Source organism: Hippoglossus hippoglossus, chromosome 1 (assembly GCF_009819705.1).
Source record: "Hippoglossus hippoglossus isolate fHipHip1 chromosome 1, fHipHip1.pri, whole genome shotgun sequence".
Taxonomy (NCBI): domain Eukaryota; kingdom Metazoa; phylum Chordata; class Actinopteri; order Pleuronectiformes; family Pleuronectidae; genus Hippoglossus; species Hippoglossus hippoglossus.
The window spans coordinates 18323743-18337131 of NC_047151.1; the positions used below are offsets into that span (position 1 = coordinate 18323743).

The 13389-nt window shown below is 41.0% G+C and overlaps 1 protein-coding gene across 1 annotated transcript in view; it reads left to right on the top strand.

The window, feature by feature from the left end:
* The window catches only part of ctnna2 (catenin (cadherin-associated protein), alpha 2), a 283094-nt gene extending 274026 nt beyond the window's left edge, over window positions 1-9068 (top strand). The window contains exons 17-18 of the mRNA XM_034582981.1: window positions 5772-5906; window positions 7926-9068. Coding sequence (XP_034438872.1) covers window positions 5772-5906; window positions 7926-8213 — 423 coding nt within the window. The 3' untranslated portion in view covers window positions 8214-9068. The remainder of the gene's footprint in view (window positions 1-5771; window positions 5907-7925) is intronic.
* The last annotated feature ends 4321 nt before the right edge of the window (window positions 9069-13389 follow it).

The window sequence follows — 13389 nt, forward strand, 5'->3', positions numbered from 1 at the left end:
TGTTTTTAAGTTTGGATTTCCGTGCAATATAGATAGCTAGACGATGAATGAATCATACCTCTAAAAAGTATAGTTTGAGCCACTGTGGGACGATGCAACAAGCCGAGTACACAACATGCACATTTAATATATTAAAATATCACTTTATAAAGTTAATATGACAAACATGTCTGCAAACTTATTTACTTAAGTTCAGTATTCATTTTCACTTCAGCTGTTTCAATTTCCGCCAAAAAGTGTATTTGAGCTGTTTGACTGAACCAACTGCTCTATAGCATTCACCAGCTTGGTGCTAACTCGGTCTGTCGGCCTTTTTAGTGTTGAGCAGAAAGTGAACACTGTGGTTTATCAGAGCATTTCTGCTGAAAACTGCTGCCTGCTGTATCTGGAAGCTGATGAGAGGAGTGAGACTAAAACCCGAAACAGCAAAGCTTCAGGCCAGAAAACCCAAAACAACGACTTAAAAGACACGGAGCTCCTTCGAGCTGAGGGGACCTGCGGAGTCTGGTGATAATTACTGTATCTGTGGATTCATCACTGCAAGACACCCCCTTCACTGCGGTGAAGACATTGACTCCACGGTTTGTGTCGAAAATATTCAATATAGAAGCTTGGATAGGAGAAAGTTTTTCATTTAATTTTCAAAAATGTGTGAATTTGGAGATTTACACAAGGTCTTTCCTTGGCACAGGAAATCATTTTCAAACACATGTTATAAGATATGCTCATAAGATGCTGATATATCCTGGTCAAATAAAAGATAAACAAAATGCAGGAGGATAACAAAGAAAAGCTTTTCCAAATACTATTTCTTGAAAAGGCATTTTAAATTTGTTGAACACAATTTGGGGTCATTGATACTTTACAGGGAACTACATTCTGTACGTCTCTCATTTCGAGGTGCATACATGTTAAGATTAAAGTGTGCACAGACAAGAATGTTGCTCTTGGTGTAAGATACCATTATGAGGAGATCATTTCTTCTTCTGAGAGTTTTCTTCATCTCTTGCCTTAATCTGACAATATTTGACTTCACAATAAAACAGTGTATTGGCAAACCCTCTGCTGTTAGCACAGTGCAGAATGCTTGTCAGTCTGAGTGACCAGAGTTTATTCTAAGCCTTGGACTGACCAGAAGGCTTTAGTCACTGTTTTCCACAGCATATTGCATGACAGAACAAAGTTTCAGGCTATGAAGGCTCAACTCTGTCTGTTGTGCAGCAATTAGCACAAACAGAGCGATGAAAAGCAGCCTTTGTACATAAACATGTTCCCATGCTTCCATGTGTGTCAACATTTGTCTCGAAAAGCTGGTCTCGGGTCTGTGTCACGGTTTATGTGTGCGTTCAGGGCAGGATCTGGGACAGAAAGGCCGAGGTAAGCGTGAACTTTTCCGCGTGTGCTTATGCATTCACTTCTGGGCTTGTAGGCTGCCAAGTGATGATCAGTGTTTAACAGGGTTTAGGTGGGAGTGAAGCCGTCACATGGCAAATCACTGGCAGAGCCTGTGTCTGAATCAACAGTTGCTGCAATGAAAGAGCAGGTGGCTTGCCATTTTTAATTCTCACTTAAATGTTTCCTAGACCAGTGTTGACTAAATATTCAGAGCCTTCTGTTACACTTCCAGAGACATCAGAGCCACGATTAGGAAATGAAGAGGGGCTTGAGGTCCTTTTTCTTTTCCTGCATGAAATTTCTTATGAAAGTGTTTTCATGTGAGTCACTTGAGACATCTGTTTGTCATCCCATAAAGGAAATGGAATTAATTAGTAATAGATAAAACAGCAAAAGTTTGCTCTTATCAAGCATCTTGTTGGAATTACACAACAAATAACAGTACATTTATATTTATACTGGATGAGGAGTACAAGTATTTTGCATTCACACAATCTGGTGGCCAACCTGTACTGGTTGACAGCGCTGCGGGTCCACAGTAAGAATAAAGGCTGCTTCACTGCTTGCAGGCAGGTCCCTTAAGTAGCAAACCTTGTTGCTATGACTCCACATCAGCCCTATTGATGAACATATGTGAAGCAGAAGAAAATTCTGTGTGGAAGGACAGTGAGCTCTTTCATAGTCATTTAAGCGCAGCACTTGACGTACAAAAACCCCTCGAGGCAACTCACCCCATTTCACTCCAGCACTGCCTTTTTTTCTACTCTATTTCTCCCTCTGCATTTCCCCCCACTCTGCTTCGTTCTTTACGTTCGCCTCCTACACACAATATGCAGTAAACAGTGTATGCCGGCTGTACAGAGATATGAGCACCTACATCTATCAGCCACAACAATGAAACCGGTAGATGGTTTTAATGATACAATCTGATCCATTGGTTGTGATTTAAAATGTATTTTTTGGGGTTTGTTATTTTCTATGGCAAAGTCCAAATTACATACATCTGCCATTACATTAAAACTTGATGATAGTTCTAATATCGTTGCTGATCGCTGTGTTGTGTGAGACATACATTATCATACATTAAGTGTGGACCGACAGCCCAAGCCCATTCATTACCTCTGAAGATATAAACCATAAAAGTAAGAGATGTTGTTTTCGATGGTTTTTAGCAGATGTTCTTGAAGTAAATATTACAATTCAAGGGGATTCTTTTTTGTTGCGCATTAAAATGTATGCACAAGCGACTGTTTACGGCAGCGGGACGTTGTGGAAGATGTGGGACTAGACACAAAATGTATACAGCGACACCGCTCTTTGTAATAAAGGAATCATTTCATTGTATAATATAATTGTTTGATGGGCTTTAATAACATCAAGAAAAGTTCATCATTCAAGTTTGGACATTAGCAAATGTCCCGCGTCACTTAAAACTGTCAGTTTGTTAATTATAAACGCTGCTAAACAGATGCAAAGTTTGAAGCTTTGACTTCCAGGTTTCCCTTTAGTTGTCACAGCAGAAACTTCTGTCCCACTGAGTCCATAACAAGAAGAGCAAATCTCCTGTAGCCTCCGCTGACAGCAGTGAAACCAAGTGTGAATGATGTGTAATTAAAAGGCTTCTCAGTAAAAACAGAAACTACAGTTTAATGGGAACTGACTTGAGAGGTGTCATTACCAACTATCTATAAAGATTGATTGTGAGTAAAAGCTGTCAGCCGGAAGTACTACAGCTCTGTTTGCACCAACCTGACTTTTTTCAGTGACAGTGTATTTTCTTGTTTCTTATGTCATATTTCTTATAATAAATAAGACACATTATGTTGTTTTCTTACCCGATCCCTTTGGATGTAATAATTATAAAGAAAATTTAATGTTTGACTAATGCAAATGTCTTTCATTACATTATCAACACTACAGTCGTTAGGGGTCCTGCTAACTGAGAGGGATGAGTCTGATGTAATTTTACAAAGAACAGAATATTTGGAAAGGTGTCCATGAATGGAAGCACCAGATTGTTCTGTTACGTATTGTGATTAATTTGACCTTTTCTATTACAAAACGACAGCTGGTGGAATGAAGGGAATGGAAAAAAAGTAAATGAGGTAGTTACTTAAAGGAAATAAATGGTTTCTGTATATTGTACAACATGTCTTTGGTGGATATGGTGCCAGAGACTGGATGAGCAAATAAAAAGATTAGAAGCTTTGTTGAAGTAACTGACAGGTGAGGCCTCAGCATCACAGGCACAGCAGTGTTCAAGTCAGTTCCAAGAAAGATCATGTAACAGCGCGTAACATGCTCCTTGTAAATCTGTCACAGTCATTTCATTTTAAATAACTCTCCTCTGTCATTTCCTTTGTCCACTCATAGAATTGGAATGAAGCAGAAATGTGAATAATACACAAAGGTTAATATTGCCTCTTTTAACAATGAATAATTTAGAAAAGGTCAGTCTCACCACAGTTTTAAAATGCAGCAGCAGGGTGAGGTGTGACTTGGTGTTTTGACAGACTGCCACACTATGGTAGTGTGTTGCCCTCATCTCAGCTCCGGAGTTCACATCATCTCCCTGAATTATCCACGGGGAGCATGTTTCATTCATTCTGAGCCTAATTATGCAGAAACAAAACAAAAAAATGTCCACCTATTTCTTTTTACACAAAAAAAGAAATATTAACTTCCTGAAATGTGGAGAGAAGTGCTGAGGTCAGGAGGAGTTTCAGAAGGAGTCGTAAAGTCAGTCAGTGTTAAATGCAGAGAGAGAGAGAGAGAGAGAGAGAGAGAGAGCGTTAGCGTGTCAATGGGCCTGGCAAAGTAATGGGCCATACAGTTTATTTACATCCACGGGAAATCTGTGGAAGAAATGGACTATTATTCAACTATACAATGGAGAGCATTTGTGTCACGGCTGTATCACACTTGCCTGGGGCAGCTGTGTGTGTGTGTGTGTGTGTGTGTGTGTGTGTGTGTGTGTGTGTGTGTGTGTGTGTGCCAGCAGCGTGAAGAGCAGTTAGCTGTGATGCTAGCCAGGACTGGCGGTGCAGTGATAAAAAGCCCAAGGAGCAGCTTCCCTCTGCCTCACTGGCTGCTCTATGAGCTAGCAGCTCCACCTCACTCTGCAGTTAGTGACACTTAGTGAGAGGAAACTGGTACTGGTTGCGTCTCTGGTCTTATTTACTGTGCCGTTGAAAGTCCTGTGCTGATAGCAGCCATAACTATAAATGTAATTCCTTGAATTGCTCTTTCAAATCCTATTTGGAGGTTGCAGATAGAAACATTTTACCACCAGACAACAGGATAACTGTGTTTTACTCCCTGTATTTGTGACCCGCGCTGAGAAGCACTTGTAGCCAATCATTACTTTTTGTCTTGGAACAAGAGGCCCTTCCTCAGTGGGAAGGAGCGAATATGGGCGGCTGGGAAAAGCTGATGGTCCCGGAGGGGGTTTATTCATATGACATGCTTGAAATTCAACTTGCCCACCCCCCCTCTGCCCACAAGACAAGGAAATGAGCTGTGCATTTCCCCACACTGGGCTGCTGAATGTCCTAGTTAGGACCTTTTAATATTAATGACTAGAAGAAAGGTGTTGCTACAAAATGATGCTCAAAGTGTTTAGGCAGCTGATGCAGTGTTCTTAACCCACTGGGAGCTTAGTGGGCCAGAGCTGAGTCCTGGAAGACTTCCAGATGGAATAATAGGGGCAAACGGTGTGATCGTAGGAGACCTGAGGAGACTCTCCTCGTATTCCCTGTTGGTCCATTTGCTGCACTGTATGAGTGGGTTCTTTACTTCTGGAGTAGCACTGCTGGATCTTTAACTAGCAACCCAAATACTGGAACCCTACTGTTGCAACTGTTGTTTTTTGTTTTCTGCTTCAAGAAGGCCCCAACATTAGACTCAACACTCCACTTTAGAATACACATCTCAATCTTATTTATGTCAATATAAACATACATCCTATGAATCCAGATGATGGTTCAATGATAAAAAGTTTTAGACTCTGTCTGGCTGTATTGCGATATTATAGTATATTTAATATTTGTACTACCAGGTTCATTTTTGTAATTAAGAATTTGAATAACCAGTACATCGCCTGTCAGACTCGACCGCTGACCAACTTGAGTTCTCAGTCCATAATAAGACATTGTTACCATGGTGATAGCTGTCTCTCGATGTCAAGAACCACTCATACAAAATAAACTTCACTGTCAACACTGCACCTCTGTTGGTCCTCAGCAACACACCCAACGAGCCAGACTATAGACACCACATTAAAAAGATCATGTTCATGTTAGCACACAAAGAATGAATACTTATAGATATGTTATGTGTGTTTTGACTGTTTCTCTTTATGCCTCTTTCCCATCCAGTGCCCTGACTCAGCGTGCAAGCAGGATCTGTTGGCCTACCTGCAGAGAATTGCCTTGTACTGTCATCAGCTCAACATTTGCAGCAAGGTGAAAGCTGAGGTTCAGAACCTGGGTGGAGAGCTCATTGTTTCTGGGGTAAGTTTAATAAAAGTCATATCATAGACAAGCCTCACCACACAGCAGCCATGTTGGAAATGCTCCTGAGCAGTTATTTTTGGCAAACAAGACCAGACCCCTACCTGAATGGCCATAACTGCACTTTCAACAGTCACCATGACATAAAACCTGGACATAAAGAATCACCAGTTTAATATTTGCCTCTAAGTTAGGTTTAAAACACATTTTCCCTCTGCTTATACTACGCTGACGTAATGTTTTGCTTAAATCAGTGCAACAGCACAACTGACAAGCAATTGTCTTATTAAAGGAGAGGTGGGATGCATTACGTTCACGGTTTGTCTGTTTCTTACAGTCTATCCATACAGATCAGCACTTGGCCAGTTTTTATCAGTGATGCCATAGATACACTAAAAGGCTTGAGTCACTGGATTTCATGCCATGCACTGCTGGTGGGCGGACCTTTTAATTCAAGGTCAAAAGAAAGCTTGGGAGACCAGATAAAGGGTCATGCATATTAAGGCGGACGCAATTATGTCAAACCGATTACCAGGTAATAATACCAGGAAGATGCACTGCAGGCTTTTTTTCCTTTTGTGTGTTTTATGCCTCATGAACCCGATAATCACTGCTAAAGGTAAAATTAGACTCTTATCCCATAATGCTTGCTTTTGGCATTGAAACGTTTTCATTAATGTTCTTTTTTCTCAGTATAAATAACATACATGTTCATTTTTGGAACTGTTACATTAAGGTTTAGATTAGGACAGGGTTTAGGGTTAGGCATTTAGTTGTGATGGTTAAGGGTAGTGTAAGGGGCTGGGGAATGCAACAGGTCAATGAGTCCTCTATAAGTACTAGGGTTAGGCTTAGGACCGTATTAAACTGAGCGGGTATGAAGTCAGTTTTCATTTATTGTTTATAGCACTTAAACTCAAAATACTAGTTCACATTTTACAATTTTAACAGCATTTCACACACTATCAGATAAAACCTACTAAAGCAGATTTTGATTACAATGGGCAGAACAAGTAGCACAGTGGAAGGACAGACACACAAATACTGTAGAGTACAATATTCAACATTAACATTTCTGTCTTCATAAAACTGAAGACAATTATTTTGACCTCAGAAAACAATACCCTTCAGACCTGTAGAGCTTTGAAAGTATGTCTATGGATATTTAAGAATGAAGTAATTTGTTGGAACACGATATAATTCTAGTCAGTTCCTTATATACACAGATTTTAAATGGAGAAAAAAGCTTCACGCTACTCTGCATCCGCCATTATGCTGAATTTAAGAATCCAATTTTCTATCATGAGATAAAGCAGAGAAATCCCACAGTTTTGTTTGACTTATCTTACTGTGTGCTATTTTTTATATTGTGTCTTTTATTCTATTTTAAAACTGGATGCAGGCACAATAACACATTTCACTGCACATTGTACCATGTATAAATGTGTACGTGACAAATAAAGCTGATCTTATCTTATCTTAGTTTGATTTGTTCGTCGAATTAAAATCTGACTTGGCTTTTAACCTTTGCTTTGGATTTCCATGCATCTTGTTGTTGAAACAGTTCTTCATGATTTCTCAGGACTCTATTATAGTTTGTCTCGTATGAGTTTTGCGAGCCCTGCTGAGATTTTAACCTTTTCATGGTGGCCAGCTGGAGTCCACGCTCATTAAATCTGCACAGTTGACTCGTCTCAGCATGAGGTAGAAGGAGGCCCACTGGCCGCCGACCCTTAAATGTCAGCCAAACAAAACAGACGGAGACAGAGGTACACCTGACCCCTGTCTCTGCTAATTAAGGACTGCTAAAATAAGATGTCATATAGCGATGGCCATGTTTTTATCCTGCTTAATTGCCTGCCGTGGCACAGACCTCCTAGGTGCTGAACGTAGCCTAATCAGCCCTTATGTGCTCAAGAAAGTGTTGCACTTTTCCTTGTAACAGACACGTTGACTTACTTGACTTGACCCTTTGTGTTTCTCTCTCTTCCCTTTCCAACTGTCCTCGCCCTCCTGCAGTTGGACAGTGCCACCTCCCTGATCCAGGCGGCCAAGAACCTAATGAACGCAGTGGTGCTGACTGTAAAGGCATCTTACGTAGCCTCCACCAAGTACCAGAAGGTGTACGGAACAGCGGCGGTCAACTCACCCGTGGTGTCTTGGCGTATGAAGGCCCCAGAGAAGAAGCCGCTGGTAAAAAGGGAGAAACCCGAGGAGTGTCAGACACGTGTTCGACGAGGCTCCCAGAAGAAACACATCTCCCCTGTCCAGGCCCTCAGCGAATTCAAGGCCATGGACTCCTTCTAAGAAAGAAAGAAAAACCTCGTCATACTTACCCCAGAAAAACAACAAAACATGACGCTGACAAGTTGAAGAAAAAAAAGTCCCTTTTTACATTGTGTTACCCCACCTCTGTTTGCCCTGTGTGTGCTCGGTGACATCTCAGGAGGACTACAGTACATATTAAACTGCCACACTGCGGCTCCTTGGAACACTGTGGGCCTCGTGGCTCACAGACAGCCAGCACACACCCAACACTATTTATCGGTCTTATTGTAGCTTATTATGTGAGAGCCAAAATGTGACACAAACAATACTTTTGAAAATATGGGAGTTGAAAAAAAAAAAGAAGAAACATATCAGGGGAGGAAGAGTGTCATGTTAAAAATTTGTGGCAGTTGATGTTCTAGCTATATCATTAACGTGCTACTGACTGGCTGCTTGTATACACATTTAAACTGTCTGAATGGAAAATCCTGAATGGTTCAGTAGAGAAGTTATTCTAAAGGGGAAATATCGATGTTGGTATATGCTCCCCCTCGATATTCTTTTTTCAATTTGAATGTTAACCTGTAGTGATAGGAATAACTTATGTTAAAGATACCTGGAAGTGTCAGCATCCAAGTAGTTTCCTCGTTCCTGACGATCATAATAATAATCCATATGGTGTTTTTTTCCAAAGGACACTTATGGTCTGTTGTATTGCCTTTTTAAATTCATTTATTTAATTAATACATCACTAACTACGATGACCTTGATTGGAAGTTGTGTAGCGTATAAATATAGACAGAGAGGTTTGACTAGTTGTGGTTTGCTCAGAGAATAGAAATCCCTGCATACAGTACCTTTATATTCACCCTTCTCTAATAAATCCCTCAACTTGACCCTCAAAGATCCACGTGTCTTTCTTGCCATCACATTTGTAGCAGCTGCTTTATCAACATGTGAGTCCTACAGCAGTGATTGGTTTGAATAATTGGAACGATCGGACATAATCATTAGAGATTACCATGCCAGAGCTGGAGGTGGAAAGATTCCAGAGGAGGAAAGAAGACAAACATCTATTAGTACTAAAAGCTTACAAGAACAGGCATATTGATTCAGGGTTGTAGGTCAAGCCCCATTACTTCACTGTGACTTGAGATAATTGCTCTTAGGTCAGCACTGTTGCTGATATTTGGACCTCATCCTTCACGTAAACAGACAATCACACCTGCCAGATGCACATAAAATACAGACTGCATATGGTAGGTTTTAGGAATGCCAGCTGTGTGGCTGTAAGGTTGTTCAGTCGATCACTTGGTCCATCGTTTTGGTCAAAACTGAAATATCTCAAAATACAATCATATGGAATGGAGGTACATTTCGTACGGACATGTTTAGGCCCCAAATGAATCCTACTCACTTTCATGTTCCTCTGATTTTTCCTTCAAGTGGCGCTATAAATTTGAAATATGTTCAGAAACGTCGTATGGATTGCCATTAAAATTGGTAAAATCCTTTGTGGTCACCAGAGGATGAAATGTTATAACTTTGGTGATCACTGAATTAAATACCAAATAGCACTAAATACGACCACATTTCAATTTGTTCATGACTTGGTTGGTTTTTGACGAAATGCCTCCAAGATTAATGACTTTGCCATCAACCTCAACTCTATCTATGCTACCATATATTCACCCTCCACCATTTGAGTGTCAGAACTCCTGGTCTGAAATACAGTACCCTCAAAATGTACACAATTGAATCAAAAAAGAATCAATAACAAGTATTTAAAGATGAATGTTCAAAATCTTTCAATCTCAGTATTTAGAGTAAACTGCAGCACTGAGTGCAGAGGAAGTAGTGAACGAGGGGCTGATTCTGGTCATGGCCCAAGCTTACAGTTCCTTAAAATTCAGTTTCCCTGATAGATTGTTATACATCTATTGAGCAGTCCAAACTCTATCTCAAATTTAACTGCTGAGTCAGTGTCAGGTACATAAGCCAGCACTGACCACTGAAGTCTGTGTCAATCTTGCTTAAGCCCACTGAGTTACTGAGGAGAGTACAGGGGTGTTGGAGCAAGAGCATTTAAAGAGCTGGACTCAACTGCAGCCTAAAACATGGCTAGTCAGCAAGGCAGCAAACCCCACAACCCCTCTGGGCTGGGAGTATAAAAGTCTGAGCTCTCAAAAAGCAAAGAGTCATCAGTGTGCATACGACACATGTGATGTTTGTACAGCTCTCTGGTCTTTGGGCAACCACAGAGACCTTCCTTCGTGCCAAGTGATTCCAGTGAATGAGTTTATATTAAGGGCATCACCGGCCCGACCCCGCCATCAAAACCAAGAGAGCAAATCAGTTGATTGCTTAACATGACCTTCATCTCTTTTGAATCCAATCAAAAGCAACAACAAGTATCATTGTCCCAACAATGGCTCACACGACACTAGATTAGACAATGCAGCAGTTTGGTCCTCACTCTTTATGTTTCCACGTTGTGCTGCAAATGACCATTAAACTCAACATGCATCAGGCATCCATCCGTATCCAGAGTACCCTGTGTTTAGGAAATAGGGGGGATTCATTCCTGGCTATCTAACTACATTAATCCCTGTGTGTATCTATCTCTACCATCCAAATAAAACACGGCATGCTGGCTGAGGGCCTGTTCTCCACTTAAAATGAAAAATAAATAGTTTAAAAGAAAAAGTAACTGAAATGCCACTGAAAAGTAGGATATAAATACTGTGATTTGAGTGTTGTCAACACTGGATGTGCTGTATTAAAAGGATTAAAACAGAGTTCTAATCTAGTTAAACAAACCTCCCCCGGACCAACTATAAAAATAGACAGAGAGAAAAATCACTTAAAAGTCCCTGAGGCAGAATGGTGATGAACTGCACACAACCAGCTGCTGCAATATGGTTTTTGGCTTTCGGTCTTCGGTGTCAGGCGCCTTCTGACACCGGACACACAGGAGACTGCCATCTGCGCAGATGGACATCAGCGCCGTAAAGGGACCTCTTTTATGGCTGCAGTTGTTTTATAACGCAACATGAACATTAAATCATGGCAAGTGGAGTCGAATCATCTTTATTGGACCTGATGAGTCTTGTTCTATTTTGTTTTGGAAGACCATAAATACGATCACCTAAACAGAAACATTTTGGGGCGATCGCTGTGTTCTTACGTCTAAATGAGGCACTGCAGAGGCACCGATTTTTAGTTTCATTTGGATTCCTTTATGTGAGCAAAAACATTTCCAATACGACACACAGAATTAAATATTTTTTCGTGGAACAATAGTTTTCAGCTTGAACACACTGACACGTTTCGACTACTATTTCACTGCAGACAGTCTTGGGGAGATACGGAATGAAACCCAGATATTGCCTCCTTTATTTCCTTTATTTATTTATAATCTTAGCTCTCTAGATGTTCTTCCATGAAAGGATCAAACCTGTTTCTAATGCCATTTTTTTTTCGTGTTAGCCATCAGATGAGAGGAATCTAGGAATTTCCTGATCTCCGTTGAATGCAAGGGTATTACAAAAGTCTGCTTTTACACACACACACTCTCTCTCTGCTCTTTTTAAAGCCCTGTGCCAGTAATTCTTTCTGCGTGCTTCCTTCTGCTCTAACGCAGCTCCTTGAATGTGCCTGAGGAGGTCAAGTGGGCATGACATTTCAGTGTGGCTGCCCAGATTCAGACTGCTCTGTCTGACTCATTCTGTGTTTCCAATCTAAAATATCCAGACTGGGAGGATGTAAATGGTTTTTGGCCATACAGCCAATGATTAAAGCAAAAATGTGATCCTGGTAGACGGTCGATAATCCGACCGTTCCCCCGGCACAATGTCTCAATCTCTCAGAGAGTATGAAAAGGTCCCAGTAGCTCAGGCTCGGACACTCACAGCTGAGAAAAAGGCCTCAGGCTGAGTTGCAGTGACAAAGCAGAATTCAACACATCTCTGCAAAGTATTTACTTCAAGATGTTTGCTTCAAGAAGCTTTGTTGTTTGTAGCTTAAATCAATTAAGAGACATTAAGCAGAGGGAAGCAATACTCTTTAAGTTAACAAGCTTGCTAACAGTTAGTTAGGTCTTTATTCTATTCACTGAATCTAGTAGCTTTCCAAGCTTGTTGGCAAGTTAGCAAATTTGTTAACAAGATAACGAGCTTGTTAGCAAGTTAACAAACGTGCTACTAGTTAGCGAGTTTGCTAGCTTTTAGAAAGTTAGCAAACATGTTAAGCTAGCTTGTTAAAAAGTTGGTAAACATGTTGATAACTTAGCAAGGTTTTTCGCTAGTTATTAAGCTTGTTAGCAGGTTAGGAAGCGTGTTAGCAAGTTGACAAGTTAACAAACGTATTGACAAGTAAGCGAGTGAACCCGCTTGTTAGCAGGTTAGCGAGTGAGCCAGCTTGTTAGCAGGTTAGCGAGTGAGCCCGCTTGTAAGCAGGTTAGCGAGTGAGCCAGCTTGTTAGCAGGTTAGCGAGTGAGCCAGCTTGTTAGCAGGTTAGCGAGCTTGTTTGTTAACAGTCACAGTTTCAGCAGAAGTTCAGATAAGAAGAGAACATGACCCTTTTTGTTCTACAGAGGCAGGAAATCTATCTTTAGTCTCACCCAGAAAATGTAATTAAAAAATATAAACTTTAATTAAAAAAATTACATCAAATTAACATCAGACAACAAACATAATCATCAGAAGAAAATTGAGAAACTCACACGAGGTGAAGGTGGAAGACGACCTTTTTCATTTCCTTCCCGGAGCAACTTAAACTCAGGGTGTAGTGGGTGTGTTTAGTCACTGATGATTGGCCGAGGCTTCAGTGACACACAGCATCATCGTTAATGTAAAATGGCCGTATTGTTCCTCTCGTAACTTTCTGCTAACATCCCTCTTTTGTCGAGCAGTTTATATCTGTGAGGTGTTTGTGTAATGGCCGTTGCCCTGTAGGGGGAACAGTTAAGAAGGGACCTGAGGCCTCAGTGCTGTGTTGACCTTTAGAGTGATGGACAATTCGGGGATGGGGGGGCGGGGGGGCTGTTATTTTACCAGTTTCACTCTTGTCAGTGAAGAAGGACGAGGGTGAGAGATGGCCATGACAGCCATTAGAGCTGTGTGTGGAGGTGGGCAGCAGAACCTGGCCCGGGGTCTTCCCATCACCACTTTTGAAAAACAGGTCGAAACAAGGTTGACATCACAGCGCTGTGCAC